At 38.1% G+C, this 15374-nt stretch overlaps 2 protein-coding genes across 2 annotated transcripts in view; one reads left to right on the plus strand and one right to left on the minus strand.

The window, feature by feature from the left end:
* Window positions 1-15374, minus strand: part of vsir (V-set immunoregulatory receptor) — a 292760-nt gene that overhangs the window by 184829 nt on the left and 92557 nt on the right. The window lies entirely within an intron of this gene.
* The window catches only part of cdh23 (cadherin-related 23), a 113803-nt gene continuing 107780 nt past the window's right edge, over window positions 9352-15374 (plus strand). The window contains exons 1-2 of the mRNA XM_061284542.1: window positions 9352-9433; window positions 11534-11608. Of these exons, the coding sequence (XP_061140526.1) occupies window positions 9352-9433; window positions 11534-11608 (157 nt within the window). The remainder of the gene's footprint in view (window positions 9434-11533; window positions 11609-15374) is intronic.

Consider the following 15374-nt stretch of genomic DNA (forward strand, 5'->3'; position numbering starts at 1 on the left):
GCATTGGTTAATGTCAATATGAATAAAAATTCTTACAGCAATGGATGAAAGAAGATGCTAGAAATGTTTGACCTATAGTACTGTGATAAGCACAATGTGAACATGTGCCAAATAAAAACTCTATGTGTCTGCCATTCTAAAACATCTGTATGGCAGATGGATTAGACAAGCAATAATAAACCGAAGTATGCCAATAGTAGACAATAAACAGCCTCAATCTTCCAGCATAGGACAGCGACACATCCATCGATGGCTACTGTGCAAGATCAAGCCACTCGCACAATTCAATGTTTTGACACGCAATTAGCAATTAAGTCTGAAAAAAAAAAAAAAGAAAAAAGGGTGCCAGTGTTCGGAGGCCAAAATGTCCTCAGCCTCAGGCACCATGACAGCTGTTTGGTCATTAGCACCCTACTGCACTGCTCAGGCTGGCTTTCACTCGGTGCATAAACACACAGCTGCTCAGCGTTGAAAGTTGGGTAACATGTCAATAATATGAACAGCAACGGGTTTCATTTCTTCGGTTAAATCTGAGATTACATTGGAGCTAAAAACATCTTTGGGAGCTGCATCCTCCAGAGTCCAGACCATCATCATTCTACAAGTACACTCGATTATTCACTCTTTCCAATTTGTCTGCAAAACCAAGTTCAGCTTTCTGTCCCTCTGATGGTCTTATTTCTAATTCTATCCAACTTGGTCACGCTTAATTGTAGTATTTTAATTTACTGTTAGGATTCGATGCACATGACACTTTACGAATGACCATTCGATCACTCAAGTAAAGTGATCTGAAAAATATGTTTTGAAGATCGATTTAAACGCCTCTTTTTTTGGTTAAATGCACAAAATGCAAGGTTAAGACGAGAAAGTCATAGACCACTGAAAATAGGAGCGCATGCAGTAAATTAAAAATCCACTAGAGGGTAGCACAATTTAGGTGGAAAAAACTCACCCCCTGCTCATAATATAGTTTGTCTTTACATTAAAGCTGAATGACTCATTTATGTTGAACTTAATAATGAGTCATTTCCTCCGCCACCACCACCAACATTACAACCCATAACTTTCCTCTGATAATCAGCAGTGCTATAATATGAATGGTCATGTATGACATTATTGTAAGCGCAAGCTTATCTTGAAATAGTTTAATCACCCTACACTAGATGGCGCTATTGTTGTGGCAAAAAAGACTGCTTTCAACATAATAATAATAATAATCAATCATCATCATAATGATAATAATAATAATAATAATAATAATAATAATAATAATAATAATAATAATAATAATAATAATAATAATAATAATAATAATAATAATAATAATAATGACAAATTGAGAGCCAATTCTATCCACCTGTCAAACACACCCACCTCAAGGTAATCAAACTGCAAGTGAAATCAACGTTGGGTCTGCCTCTGTGAAAGTTTTCATGTTTTTTCTTCAGCCTCTACTGTGTTACGCATTTTACCAAAAATGTAATTGCTCTTATGCAAACGCACTGAACTACCTAATACAGGAACAAACTTTGTGCTTAAGTTACTGTTTTTGATCTATATCTTTTTTTTTGCCACAATTTTGAGTAGAAAAAATCACTCACCTGTTTCAAAGCGTTATCAGTTGTTACATCAAGTTGTATAACGAGCTGCACGCTTTTGCAGTGCGTACATGCTTTTGTAGCTTTGTGTGTGTCTCCTTTGCAACATGGCGAGTGTGCATTGGGTGATGACCAGGGCGAGGTGCACGGTGCTCGAGTCAAGGCAGCGGGAGAGATAGTGTAGAGAGGCAGGGAGGGAGAGAGCGAGGAAAAGAGGGGATCACATTCTTGGTGAGGCGTCACAGCGGGACAAGAGATCCAATCTAGAGGTTGTCAGCCAAAAACGGACCCGGACTAGGAAGGTAGGATTAGAATTACTTTAGCCTAATTACCACCATCATCATCATCATCATCATCATCAACGCAATATGTAGTTGACTCCCCTGTGGGCTTGACTGTTGCGTTGGAGCGCGTTTTTGGGCGGGGGGTCATTTACTTAATAGCGCATTTCTTGTGCATTTTAAATCACGTTTATTTAACACTTTGGATTTGTTTTACTATACTTGTCAATGATCCTTAATATTAGTTGTTTTTAAATGACATGACAGTTCAATGTGATGACAAAGTTTTCCTACAACTTCTGTTATGCAGACTCGGGCGTAATTAAGTGGCGAGTAAATGGTTGATAGGGCGCATGCGCGGTCAGAGGTGTCAGGTGAACAGTATTATCTCAGGTAGGTGCACAGTGACTTCAGATGTGCCTGCTGGTGAGCACTTAATTATTTATGCATCTGTAACTCGATGCGACTTTAGTTTAATTCGGTGATGGCTCCACAGTTTTTCATTTTTAATGCAATTTTATGATAAAAGGGTGGTGTTACTTTGTTTGTTTTCATTGGCTCATTCATTTGCAGGTCATTTCCCTTTTATTGAGTCCATAGTATTTATTAAAGTTAATACAACATTAGTGAAGACGTGTTTGATGCAAATTGGAAAAATGATGTATGGATGTTTTTAAATCATGATGCAGTAGATGACAGCAGACTCCATTAGATCTTTGGACAGAGTCATATCAATTTTATTTAAGTAGGACATACAAGCAGAAGTAAAAAGAATAGGCAGGGCTAAAAGAGAATCAAACCTATATATTCTTTATATTTAATTTACAGTTATTCTACTCTGTTTATTGTTGATGAAACGTACTGGCTAGACATTGCCTGTCTTAGTTTTATTTGCTGGTTGTCACTCCTGTTAAATCTAAGAACGGGAAAGACTTACATTCTAAACAAATGTGTAAAAGAAATATTGTTATTGTCGTTATTAATTGAAGAAATACAGGTTTTATGAGAGTGATAGGCTGCAAGCTACAGCCTTTTTCCGTATTTGTTATGTAGTGAGCGTATGTCTCTGACTCTTGGTCTCTCTGAGTGTCACTCTCATTGAGCGTCACACTCATGAAATTCATTCAGAATACGAAAAAAAAAAATCTCAAATGGAGAGTCCATATCTGACATGCTGACTGACAGACTCAAATGAAACACAATATAAGGAAGAGAGGACTGTGCATTATGAGGTCCCGGAGAGGAGGCAAGGCAATGTGAGCTCAAGGAAGGACTTCAGTGTTATCAAATTGGGAGAGGCGTAAAAGTGTCGAGTGGGGAAAGGGAGAGAAGGAGATGTACGATGTGGAGAAACTTGTTTATTTTGTGGTGGTGGTTGCTGGAATGGTGCCTGTAATAATTCTTGTTGCGTTGCCATGTGGAAGTTGTGATGAGCTTTCGTCCTTTGGGGATGGCTCAGCATTCATTGCCAGAGTCTGACGACTTCTAAATATAAACTTGTTTTTTACATATATGTATTGGATTAAATCAGACTATGACCCCAAAAATATATGTTGTTTATCTTTATTGCTGTAATGTATCTGAATAGTTGGTTATGGATTTGTTGATGCGTTTAAATTTGAATAGTGTTATTGAACATATCATTGGATGCACTTGCACAATTAAAAATGCCTGTTAAAATTCTATCTGCAAAGTTAACTGTGCTCTTGATGAGCATTATGAGAGATGTATAAGTAACAATTTAAAGTGGGGAAATGTGACAAATGTCTTAAGTTTGCATTAGAGTTCAATAATGAGTCGCACGGCAAAGTGTTTCTGTTTAGGTCTGCTCTGACAACTACATGTGTGAGACTATGTAAAGAAAAAAAATCAAAAGAAAAAAAACACTGATAGTTTAAATACTTTTGATAGCTTTCTAGAAGTGTCTTAAAATATTTTTAATGTGTGATTCCAAGTGACTTTATTTATTCTAATGACTTTTAAGTTCTGCCCAGCCTCTAGTCAAAATTCAGCCGTGATTGGCTTCATCTTTGCGTGATCCAAATTAGAAGTGTGAACAAAATGGATGGATGGATTAATCATTTGGACATCCAAAGGTGAGCGATGGATTAATTTCATTGTGCACAATTTAATCTCTGTACGCCCACCGCATATAATTTCATGAATCATATGTACGCTTCTGTGGAACTAAATCCTGCCATAAAACAAGCAAGCAGCAACTTAAATGGCGGTGGTGTGTGACAAATTCTCATTTTTATATTCACTCACGGAATGCTGTCCAGAAATGTGACTGCAATGGTAGGTGGTAATCCAAGACAGTGAGGGTGAAATATAAGGGGCAGAAGGGAGGTCAAGTGTTTAGATGCAAAGGTCATCTGTGCTGAAGATGAGCTCCTAAATGGTGTGTTTTGACTTTAGCACAAGATACAAAACCATCAGCTGTTACAAGGGCGCTCAGACTCCACGCCGATGTCGAGAGAAACAAAAGGAGATGAATGAGTTTCTACAGGCCATTGTCTGCCCTCTGACACTGTTTGTGTTTATGTGGTCTTCTGTACACATAGGCCTCTGCTGCAAATAAGCCGATTGCAAAATATGATGGTTAAGAGACTGTAGTTGATAAACAACCACAAACGATTGACTAAAAAATTAAGCACTGAACACTATTGAATGTCTTTCTTGACACAATGATAGCAGATTTTAATGCAGTGTCGCTTGAGCGATCAAAGGTCAAGAGCATTTCATGTTCTTTTGTGTTTTGGCCTTGCTGCTGACATGTAGAAATCTTTTCACAATTTCTTTACCTTTTATTGACATAATTGACCGTAGATTATGAAATTGTTAAAATCTTTGCAATTGAGTATTGATTAATGTTTTTCTTAAATTGTTTGTCCTGCTCTGGTCCTCGAAGGCCACTGTACTGTGTGTTGGAGAAGAGAGACATCAAAAACGTGCAGGAAAATAGTTCTCCAGGACCAGGTTTGCTCACACAGTTGTTCACAATTTATTGAGCTTTGCCCCAACCTTGCTTATGAACAGCTGAGCCTTTCAGGGATGCTCCTTTTATTCCCACTCAAGGTAATACGTGTTTACATCGACCTGGTGTTTTAGAGCATTCCTCAACTTCAGCATTCCAACAGTTTGGCCATGTCTCAGCATTCTCAGGCATAAAAAATAAAAGAATATTAGACCCAAACAACATAGAATAACCAACAATTTGAAAAAAGAAATTTACTGCATTGTGTTTGTTGTGTGTTCAATTGAATGATCGAAAAGGATTCACACCTCATTGTGTTCTGTTTTACACAACTTCACTGGCTTTTGTAGTCACCATTTTACAGTGTTTGACCATGTCGTTTTATTCATGAAGCACTACATGATCTGCTGTCAAAAATGTCACCATGTCATTCAAATGAGCTTTGCCGAGTCAGCCTTTAAGTGTCATGTCGTGTTTGAGATAAAGAGATCAGGAAGGTGGGACAGAAGTCATTATGCAAGCTCATCAGAGCAGCACTGCAACGCCATCCCACTTGACGAAGCCGAATGTCTGTTAATCTTTCTGATCACCGTGCTAATGACTGGCAGCTTTTTCATGAGCACAGAAGAAAGACTGAAAAAGATCATTTATTTGCTGGGATAACTGAGGCACACTTCTTCAAGTAATAGGACAGTTTTTGAGCTTAAGGCCAATCAGAAATAATGGCCATATAATCAATAATTTGCTGTTATTCTGAACAAACGGCACAATGTACACCCTTAATCACAGATTACCTTTAAATATAATGTAGAACTCATTAAGTACCGTATTTTCCAGACTATAAGGCGCACCGGACTATAAAGCGCACCGTCAATAAATGGCCATTTTAAAACTTTGTCCATATATGAGGCGCACTAGACTATAAGGCGCACCATTAATGCAATCACAATATAATAACTTGACATAGTGAAAACAATATCAATAATGTTAATATCACACAACACATAAAATAAACATGTAAAGCTTACTTTAATAAGTACAAAACAAAACAGTCCGATAGATCAGTAAACTTTAAAAGTTAAAGTTAAAGTTAAAATAATAACAAATTAACAATTTTATGAACGTTGACTGAAATTTTTATTAGGTGTATTAAGTTTGTTTTATTGTTGTTATTGTTGTATGAATAAGAAGGGTGATATTGGTGTTTGTCACTGCAGTAAATAAGACAGGTTGCATCATGTCAGATTTTTAATCCAAATCAGTCTCCATTTTATCTTTTTTTTTTCAACTTCAGGCGCAACAAATTACTTTATAATCACAAAATAATTATCCATAGTGTTTTTGATTCATGATTCATAGTCTTCAGCGGGCCACTTATGATTGATTTTATGACACAATGCTTTGGGCCAGTTTAAATTTAGACGCGGGCCGCATACACCTGACTATAAAGCACGCTGTCGGCTTTTGAGCAAATTTGAGGTTTTTAGGTGCGCCTTATAGTCCGGAAAATACGGTAGATGTGGTGCTAGATAGAGATGTACTGTGCTCAGTGGGGGCCATATGTGTTCTCAATAGTCTACATTTAGTTCAGGGTTACCTACAGGATACTGGATTTAATTTAATATATCCAAAATAGTTCCATCTGTCCATTCTTTTTCACTTGTCCTCATTGGGATCCTTGGTGATTTGGTGTACAGCACAATTCATTTTGGGTTGGTTGCCTTCTCACACTGGTCCTCAGCCAATCACAGAGACGATGCGTCCAAAAGCAGACGAAATTATGTCTTCTCAGCCAAAAGAACCCAATATAGATTCTGTAGCGGCAAAACAATTTGAATTGACCTGCTGTATGAACAAAGGCTAAGTAGACAAAGAAAGTGACAGACAATCAAAACAAATGACAAAAAAAGGCAGTGTGGGATTGGCATGAGAAGCTGTCATGGATGAAGGAGGTGAGCATAAAATGAACGCGGACCCTGGCAGAGAAGTGAAGACTTAATAAATTGTGACAGTATAGTCAGCGGAGTGGCACAGTACCACGGTGGGGAGCAGCTTGCATCAGCATTCACCCCGCTGCTTAGTCCTCTCCTACACAGTTTAATTGCCGCATCCATAAGTGAGTGAGAGGAACATCCCAGCATGTCCTAATAGTGTTTTTACACCAATCACTAACCTGTGTGCATGCCTCACTTAATTGGATTCACCCCTGCTCAGTTGCCTGAGATGTGCCATATACTCATACAAATGAATAGAAACAAGACCACTAAAAGGTGAAATGGTAGTATTTGCTCAGTATGCCCCCTGAATGGTTACACATACAAAGACTTGAACTCTTAGGAACAAATTTACTTTTTCTTTTTTTTATCAATAAAATAACTGAAGGAAATTAAATGGACTGAAGGCAGCATGTCACAGTGGCTAGCATATCGGGAAATGACTGTATTCGATGAGTAAGTCTTGACCCAGCCTTAACTAATATCAGTGCACACATCATGTACCGTATTTTCCGGACTATAATGCGCACCGGACTATAAGGCGCACTGTCGGCTTTTGAGAAAACTTTAGGTTTTTAGGTGCGCCTTATAGTCCGGAAAATATGGTACTTGTTTTTGTCCCATATTAAATAGAATTTTATTTTTTCAAATTTCTTTGAAATAAACAAATGCAAATATTTTCTATGAATTGTTACAGTATGTGAAAAAAAAACCAATCCAATAAGACAGAGAAAATCAATTAAAAGCAAACATACAGAGGCATTTGCTATAATCAATATATTTCATCTCCTTAATATTATTTTGTCAATCTTTGTTTTGTCTGAATTTAATCCCACGTGGTACCTCTAAAAGCACCACTATGAATAGACAGAAAGCGGCAACATAATGCATGTGCATTTTATATTTTACTGAGTGCATATCTGTATTCTTCTATTTTATAGTCAGATAAGTAGAGGGAAAAACAGAGGTATGTGCTTTGCATTCAAAAGCTACCGTCATCTGAAACACTGAGGGCACTTGGGAGTTGAGGAATTTAGAAAGATAACCCTTCAAAATTAAATTGCCAACATTTAAGATTGGTCAGTATTGCAAGGCTGCACAAGGACATTGGTCGATTGTAGAGGGAAAAAAAAGAGTAAGATGAACAACATGAGTGTTTGTGGGGGTGGGGATGGAGACAGATGTCATGAAAGGGTTCGCAGACCTTCAAAATCTGTCTGAAGTGTCTCAAATTCATCTATCAAAAGTATTTTAAGTAAAAATAACCTGCTTTGTGCCACAATAATCAATTTAATTGAGGCAACGCATGGAATAGCATTTCAAGTTGAGGAAGCACAGACTGGCATTATGGTTAAATTATTAAAAGTGAAAAAAATATGTCTCAAGTGAGCAATGAACTATTTCAACAAGACTGAAAGTTCACTTTTACTCAATTGCTCGAGGAGACTGGCAGAATCAGGTAGAACTGAGAATTAAACCACTGATTATAAGAATGATGCCAGAGACGAGTGGACCGACGGAAGCAGGCTAGGTTGGGGTCTATTTAAAATAAAATTGGAGGATAGCAGAAACAAGGGCGGCAGAGTGTGCAGGCACTGGAGCGGGTAAACAGACTTGCACCATGAAGTGACAGGCTTGGGACGAGGTTAGGAAAAAAGAGGCCTGGAACAAGGTGATGACAAAACAGGTGACAAACAAACTGGTGAACACAACAATGACCTTTACTTGGGCAGGCAATACTTTAAAAAGGGCCAAACGGGTAAAGGTGAGATGGAAAAGAAATACCTCGGTGAGGGCATGCACAGATCAGGAAAACACTGACGACAAGCTAGACAAAGCACAAAGGAATATCAAAGTCAGAATCGGGAGGGCAATTAAAAAGTTCAGGCTGTACTCTTTGAAATCGGAATAAGATTGTGTGAAAGGCAAGGATGGAGGGAGGGAAGGACTGAAAATGATCATAGGAGGCTCAAAAAACACTGGACTCAGATGAGAGGCACAGGGAGGAACGAACATGAGGACTTATTGTCTGAGGGGGCTTTGTCAGAAGGCCGATGGCGAGCGAGTGAGCGAGCAGGCAGAGGGCGTGTGCTTCCCGCTGGGTCTCGGTCATTCTCTCAAAAACTAGTGCGGTGGAGGCTAAACGGAAAATGCAAGACAAGACAGGAGTGGATCTCATCAAATATCTTTCAATTTCAAAATAAGGTGCAAACGAAAATCAGGAAGGAAAAGTCAAAAACCAAGAAACTAAGTACAAAACAGTGGAGAGATGACAGGACAAAGCTTAGCTTTGGAAATGATCAAATAAAGAATGAAATGTCTCTTAACAAGCAATAAGTGTGAATTTTGTGTGGTTAATTCACCATCAATGCAAAGAACATCAACACTCGTATCAGAGCATTAACACATCTTTACCGATATCGAATCATGAATCATGAAATACATGAAAAAGTCAAGGACCAAATGTTTTTTTTTTGTGTGTTTTTCAGGTGCAGGTGATGTCATTGAGTCTGGGCATTGGTAGCAGGATGACATTTGCCAAGCTCCTTCTTCCTTTCCTTATTCTACATTCATGTGAAGGTGAGCTCTACTCTCTATTAATATTCATTTTGAATTCAGCAAAGACTATAGTTTCCATTCTAAAGGAGCGCCATCCATTGTGCTATATAACTTAATCACCATAAATCCCTTTAAACGACGCACTAGATGATCTGACTAGATTAGTAGATTAGTTCACTAATGCCAGAAAGCTATCGGTAAAATTCAGAATTACTGATGTGTATAATTTGTCACTGAATTAGATTAAAAAAATCATTTCTCTGTCACATATAGTAGTTGTGACAAATTTTTTAATTGTAAAAATCTTTTGTTCAATGTAACAATTTACCATCAATCATCTTTTTGGACAATTTCTCATAACTACTTCTCCGAGAGGATTCTCTTCCGCCACAGCAAATAAAGCCACCTTGTACCTTTGTGGATCCATTTTGCTTTCAGACAGTGCCGTTGCTTTCACATTTCATCATTTCTGCCTGCCTTTCTTCTTTCTGTTCTCCTTGTTCCTTATGTGCCTTGTCTGCGATTGTCCTACAAACTTCTTCGGAATGTTTTTTGTGTTCTTGCTGAGTGCGCCCTATGAGTGTCTGAGTCGGACATAGTGAAGGAGCTTTAGTGCAGTGGAAAGTCACGCTAAACGTCTCACAGTGACAGACAGGAGACACATCCAATCACACGCCGCGGTGAAGCAGTAGAGAACGTTATTAAGTGACTGCCACAGCATGTTTCCATCAACCGCCATGAGTTGATTTTCTGTTGTTGTTTCTTTTTGTTTGTTTTAATAACTGGAACCTTGTGCTGTTTCTTATCTGACACCTTGTGTTTGCATGCTGGTTTTGTTCAGACATCATTTTTCTCCCTTTTGCTGTCTCCTCATCACCTTCACCTTTCTCGTCTTTACCAATCCATTAGCACATTGCCCTCGCTCGTCTGCTAAACTAGATCGATGATCGTTACTGTAATTATTTACCGGCGACAATTTATCTGCATTTCATGATGCAAGCATGACATTTGGTCTCGCGAAACCCGTTTTCACAAATTTGTAGAGTTGTAGTAGAGCATGCACTATGGAAGGTATAAACAATCGTGGAGAGTAATTAATAATCAGACAGACATTGTTTTCAGGGAGAATATTTTAATAGCTGGTCAGGTTGTGGCAATAATGTGACTTCCACGCATAACTTCATTAGCGTTAGTCTTTGTTCAATGTACGAGGATTCGACGCACGGCCAGTGACTAAAAAGTTGGTCATTGATGTTACAGTAATACATATGCATTTATAGAAAAATGTGGGGATACAGATAGATATTTCCTGGCTCATATGTCTGTCATTCTTCACCTAAATAAAGTAATAGGTTTTGGAAAACTAAGAAAAGTTTTTTTTATATTTTCAAACTTCAGGTCGAAGTCAGTGCGTTGAGTGGAGACTTCAATTTTATTTCTCTCTCACGTCAATGAACAACTTCACATTCTGCACCTTCTGCATGTCAAAATGGCAATGGAAATCTTATTGTATATTTTAATGAGAAAAGAATTATAATTTATTTATGTAGCTCATTTCATTTTATTTATTAGAATCTCTATTGAGACAACCTAAAGTTGAATTGAGGTATTGTTGTTATTGTTACTTTACATATTTACATTGATCTTTAAAGGTGAAGAAGTATCAAAATAAAAAACAAACAAACATTAGATTGAGCCATTACATATTTTGCGTTAAAAAAGCATAATGAACATTGTGTTTGATAATTTGATGTTTTGAATGATAATAAATGAATCAATGTTTGGATGTTTAATGTAGGATTTCATTCAAAGTAAAAGTAAACAAATGTAATTACAAAACGTTAACTGTTTTTATGGTTCCTTGCAAAAGTTCTGATAATATTCCCATAACCTGTATGTCTCGAACCACTTATAACGATGGCATGGCAAACTCCTGCTCAATGATTGTGAGGTGCTTTGGAGTTTTCTCACTTCACACGAGCACATTCTTCTTATTTTGCTGATAACATTAACTAATACTTAATATGACTAATAAAACGTGCAGTAAAATGTTGAGAAAAAAAACATCAAAAGTTTTGAGGCTATAATAGGAATGCCTGTTTTTTCTTTCCCGCCTCACAGGATCCAACCAGCCGCCACGTTTCCTGAACTACTTCTTCTCGACGTACCTTCTGATCTACGAAGATATGCCTGTTGGTGAGTCAGTGTGGGCTGTCACAGTGCTCTACATCTCGTACAACTGTACATTGAAGAAAGTACCGTAAAACTATCTTTGTCATCTCTCCTCTGAGTATTGTGAACATAAACTGAGAAAGAAAACAAGCCAAAGCGTGTGAAAATACCATGGGACAGTGATCGCAACCAGCTGTCTTCTATCCGGATGTTTTTATGTGTACCTACTCAGAGCAGGAATAGATTTCACTTTTGTCTGTCAGCGCTATAATTCTGGGGTAGTCCGATTTTTCAGACTGATACAGATATTGGTGATGATCTTAATACAGTATAGTATTCGTATAGTGAAAGTATTGTGGCGTAGCCAAGTAAACCATCACTAAGAGTCCTCTATAAGATTTATTTGATGTCATTCCTGGTGGTTGGAGAGATTGACAGAGCAATTTGATGATGCTGGATTCTCTCAGCTGATTTGTCAAAAGCCAGGAAATCTTTTTTATTAGATTGATCTCAAGGGCAGTTTTTTTCTTCTTCTTGTTTTACTGTGTGTGTGTGGGGGGGGGGGGGCATAACATTTCTGCCCTCCTTAAAACAGTGGGGTGGCTCCTCAAGGCCTGTTTTCTCAGATTTCAATCATCCGAGTTGTTTATATGCTGCTCACTAACAACTTGAAGGACTTTTTCTTTACTCATGAGTGAAGGACGTCACGTCTTCATTATTACTGCAAGCAATCTGGACACCTTTGCTCTCATCATGTTCATCATTATCATCTTAGTTGTCTCTTCACTGCTGTAGCCGGGCGGGGAAGGGCATAGTTACAGTTTGAGGCAACAGTACATCATCATCATCATAACCCTAAAAGCGGTGTCAGGTTTTGGCAGAGGTCCATCATTTTTTCCAGCTTGTGTATCAATAAAGGCTCGGGTTGTGTTGTCGGGTGCTGCTCATTTCCCGAGCTGCTCCGTCTGGGTTGCCCTCTGACCATGAATCATTGTGTCCTCTAGCAGCTGGGCTGTGCTCCAGGACAGTACAATCCAGCGGTCCAAAGCTCTGTCAGTCATGTCCCTGGCCCAGCCAGTGATAGATTCTTCAGCGGTGTGATGATGAGGGTGGGCCGAGAGATTGGACAGTGACTGTTTGTCAAGATTATTGTTTATTAGCTCAGCAGATGTCCTCATCCGGTAGGCATTCTAATACATAAACACATGAGGTCCTGCACAAACACACAAGCAACTGCTTTCACGTGTTATGTGAGCGGTGGGTGTATTATGTCCTAAGTCACTATCCAGCAACTAATACAGAAGCATTGAGAGTTGTTTCAGGGCTTGAGTTGGTCTCTGGCTTGATTTGAAGTGATGAATACACTTCTTAGTTGAGTGGAAAGATTGGAGGTCACAGTGGGGGTGGTTAAATTAATAGCCATGTTCCAACTACTGTACCTGGCCATTATTTTTACTTTTAGCTTTAAACGCATTGTGTATGTCTGACTTCTTGGACGAGAAATGCCGTGACAAAGGAAGGTGATCAGATATCCATAGCCACTCAAGTTGCTAGGCAGTTTGTTTGACTCCGTGATGAGGTAACAGCATAGGGTCTAGGTCACAGGTGTCAAACCCAAGGCCCGGGGGCCAGATACGGCCCGCTACATCATTTTATGTGGCCCGCAAAGACAAATTGTGCATCAAATTTGTGTCATTACTAGAATTTTAAATTGTCTTCACTTTTAATATTTTTATTTTGAAATATTTGACCAGTTTTCACTCGTCTGATTTGAAAACGAGTGATTTGTCAGTTTGTTTTGTAGCTTTTACTGGATATAATATGAGGTACTCATACATTTATTTGGGTTGACAGTCATAATGGCCTTTCGAAAAAAGCTATGACTACAATGCGGTCCCCGAAAAAAATGAATTGGATACCCCTGTTGTACTAAGTTGTACTTAGTTGCAAAATATCCTTCCCAAGAACGTTAAATTGACATGCTGATACACTGTCTTGATCTGATTTCCATTTTGTACGGCAGAAGTTATCATTTTTAACCCATCTGTACCATGAATGGATGAACTAAGGTCAATAGCAGGGCCTGCTCGCCCATTTGGAAATGTAGGCACATGCTAAGTGGAACAATAGAATTAGATATAAAGATGCCCGATTAATAATAACAAAACCAAATAAGCAGAGGTGTGGGGAATACTTGATTTTGACCATTACATTTGGTGGCATTGTACGTCATAAATTAAAGATAATGCCGTGTTTATTTATTTTGTAAGCATTTGTATCCTTTCTAGTTATAGTAGGTCAAATCCATGCATGTTGGCTCCCCACAGATTATTTTTTCAATTATATATATGCACTGCTAATTCATGATTTCTTCACAGAGGCTGACAATGCGTATCATCTTTGGAATAGTTGTTCTGGTTTACTTCTGTATAATTGCACTTGCTGATCTTCAAGCACTTTCATTCAATGGGTTTTACTGTCAATTTAGAAACAATGATTGGCTGGCAATACTACTAAGAGCCACCAAATATGTACGTAGTTTATTAAGTGCATGCAGTGTGATCATCTGCTAGTATACAATGGTAGATTGATGACAGTTTAGCATGTCAGGAGTTGAATTCCATAATTAGACGTTAGGAACACTTTGATGAAATGCTCTCATCTCTAACTGCCTTTTGCCATGATCAAGCATATTAGGTTCTTTTTTTGAGCATAGTAATTACAGTAACTTTCAGAGACAAGACTATATTTGTTTGAGATGAGATACTTCAATCCACGAGTGAAGTGGTTGGTCAGTATTTATTGCACTTCAATTTCTAATGATTAAATAAATCAGATTCAATTGGAATCTTTTATTCAATGAATCAAAATTCATAAAGAATGTAAAATTCATTTGTGAAGTATGAAGACCAATAGCAAAGAGATTACACTTTGTGCAAATTATTCTTTTGCATGATCTGTTTCAAGATGCAAACATCCCATACAGATCCGCTCCTCCAAACTCTGCTATTGTGATTGTAATTACCTGCAAATGTAATTATTTCCTAATTCAGCAATGATTAAGGAGTTGCAAGTAGCTCCAAGGAAGGAACATGTTTACAATGTGTCTGTTCTTGCTGCAGCCAGCTCCCCTGCTGTCATCTACTGAAGGCACACTACATTTTAACTATTCCTTGTCAACACTCTCCAATGGTCTTCCTCAGCTTTCTCCTTCAATATAAATTGATTGTGCAGCATTTCTGCACTGAAAACAAATCACTATAGCAACAAGCTGTCGTTAGAAGCTGTGCGCTGGTTAGAATGCTTACTTATTGTATTTTCCCAAAAGTAGCAGTCCATATGTTTGGCTCAATCTCCCCGTATATTCACGATATACATACAGCCATGTGTCGGCATAAGTATCAGGAGTCGTTAACTGATTTGAAAATAGTAATTAAGGGATTTCTGGTTTCTTAATATTTTCCAGCATTCTTTATAAGTACTTAGTTGGTCTGTTAAGTCATCTTTTACCCAGTAAATACTAAGCAATATTATTTTAAGATGTCTGTTGGCTCTATTCTTCTAGATGTTGAGGGGTGTTTAATCAAAATCCGTGTGAATATGAAAAGACTCAGAGAGCATGTTTTGCCCAAGACAGACTTTACCTAAGACTTTTCCGCCTGTCTGCTCCCATAGATCAGGTAATCTAAAGCTGAAATGAATATAAAACCAAGCGGGGGATAAAACAGAATGAGCTATGATAAAATAAAAGGGTAATCAAGGTAAAGAGGAGGAGTTGGGAGAAGAAGGC

Source organism: Syngnathus typhle, linkage group LG8 (assembly GCF_033458585.1).
Source record: "Syngnathus typhle isolate RoL2023-S1 ecotype Sweden linkage group LG8, RoL_Styp_1.0, whole genome shotgun sequence".
In the NCBI taxonomy this organism is placed as follows: domain Eukaryota; kingdom Metazoa; phylum Chordata; class Actinopteri; order Syngnathiformes; family Syngnathidae; genus Syngnathus; species Syngnathus typhle.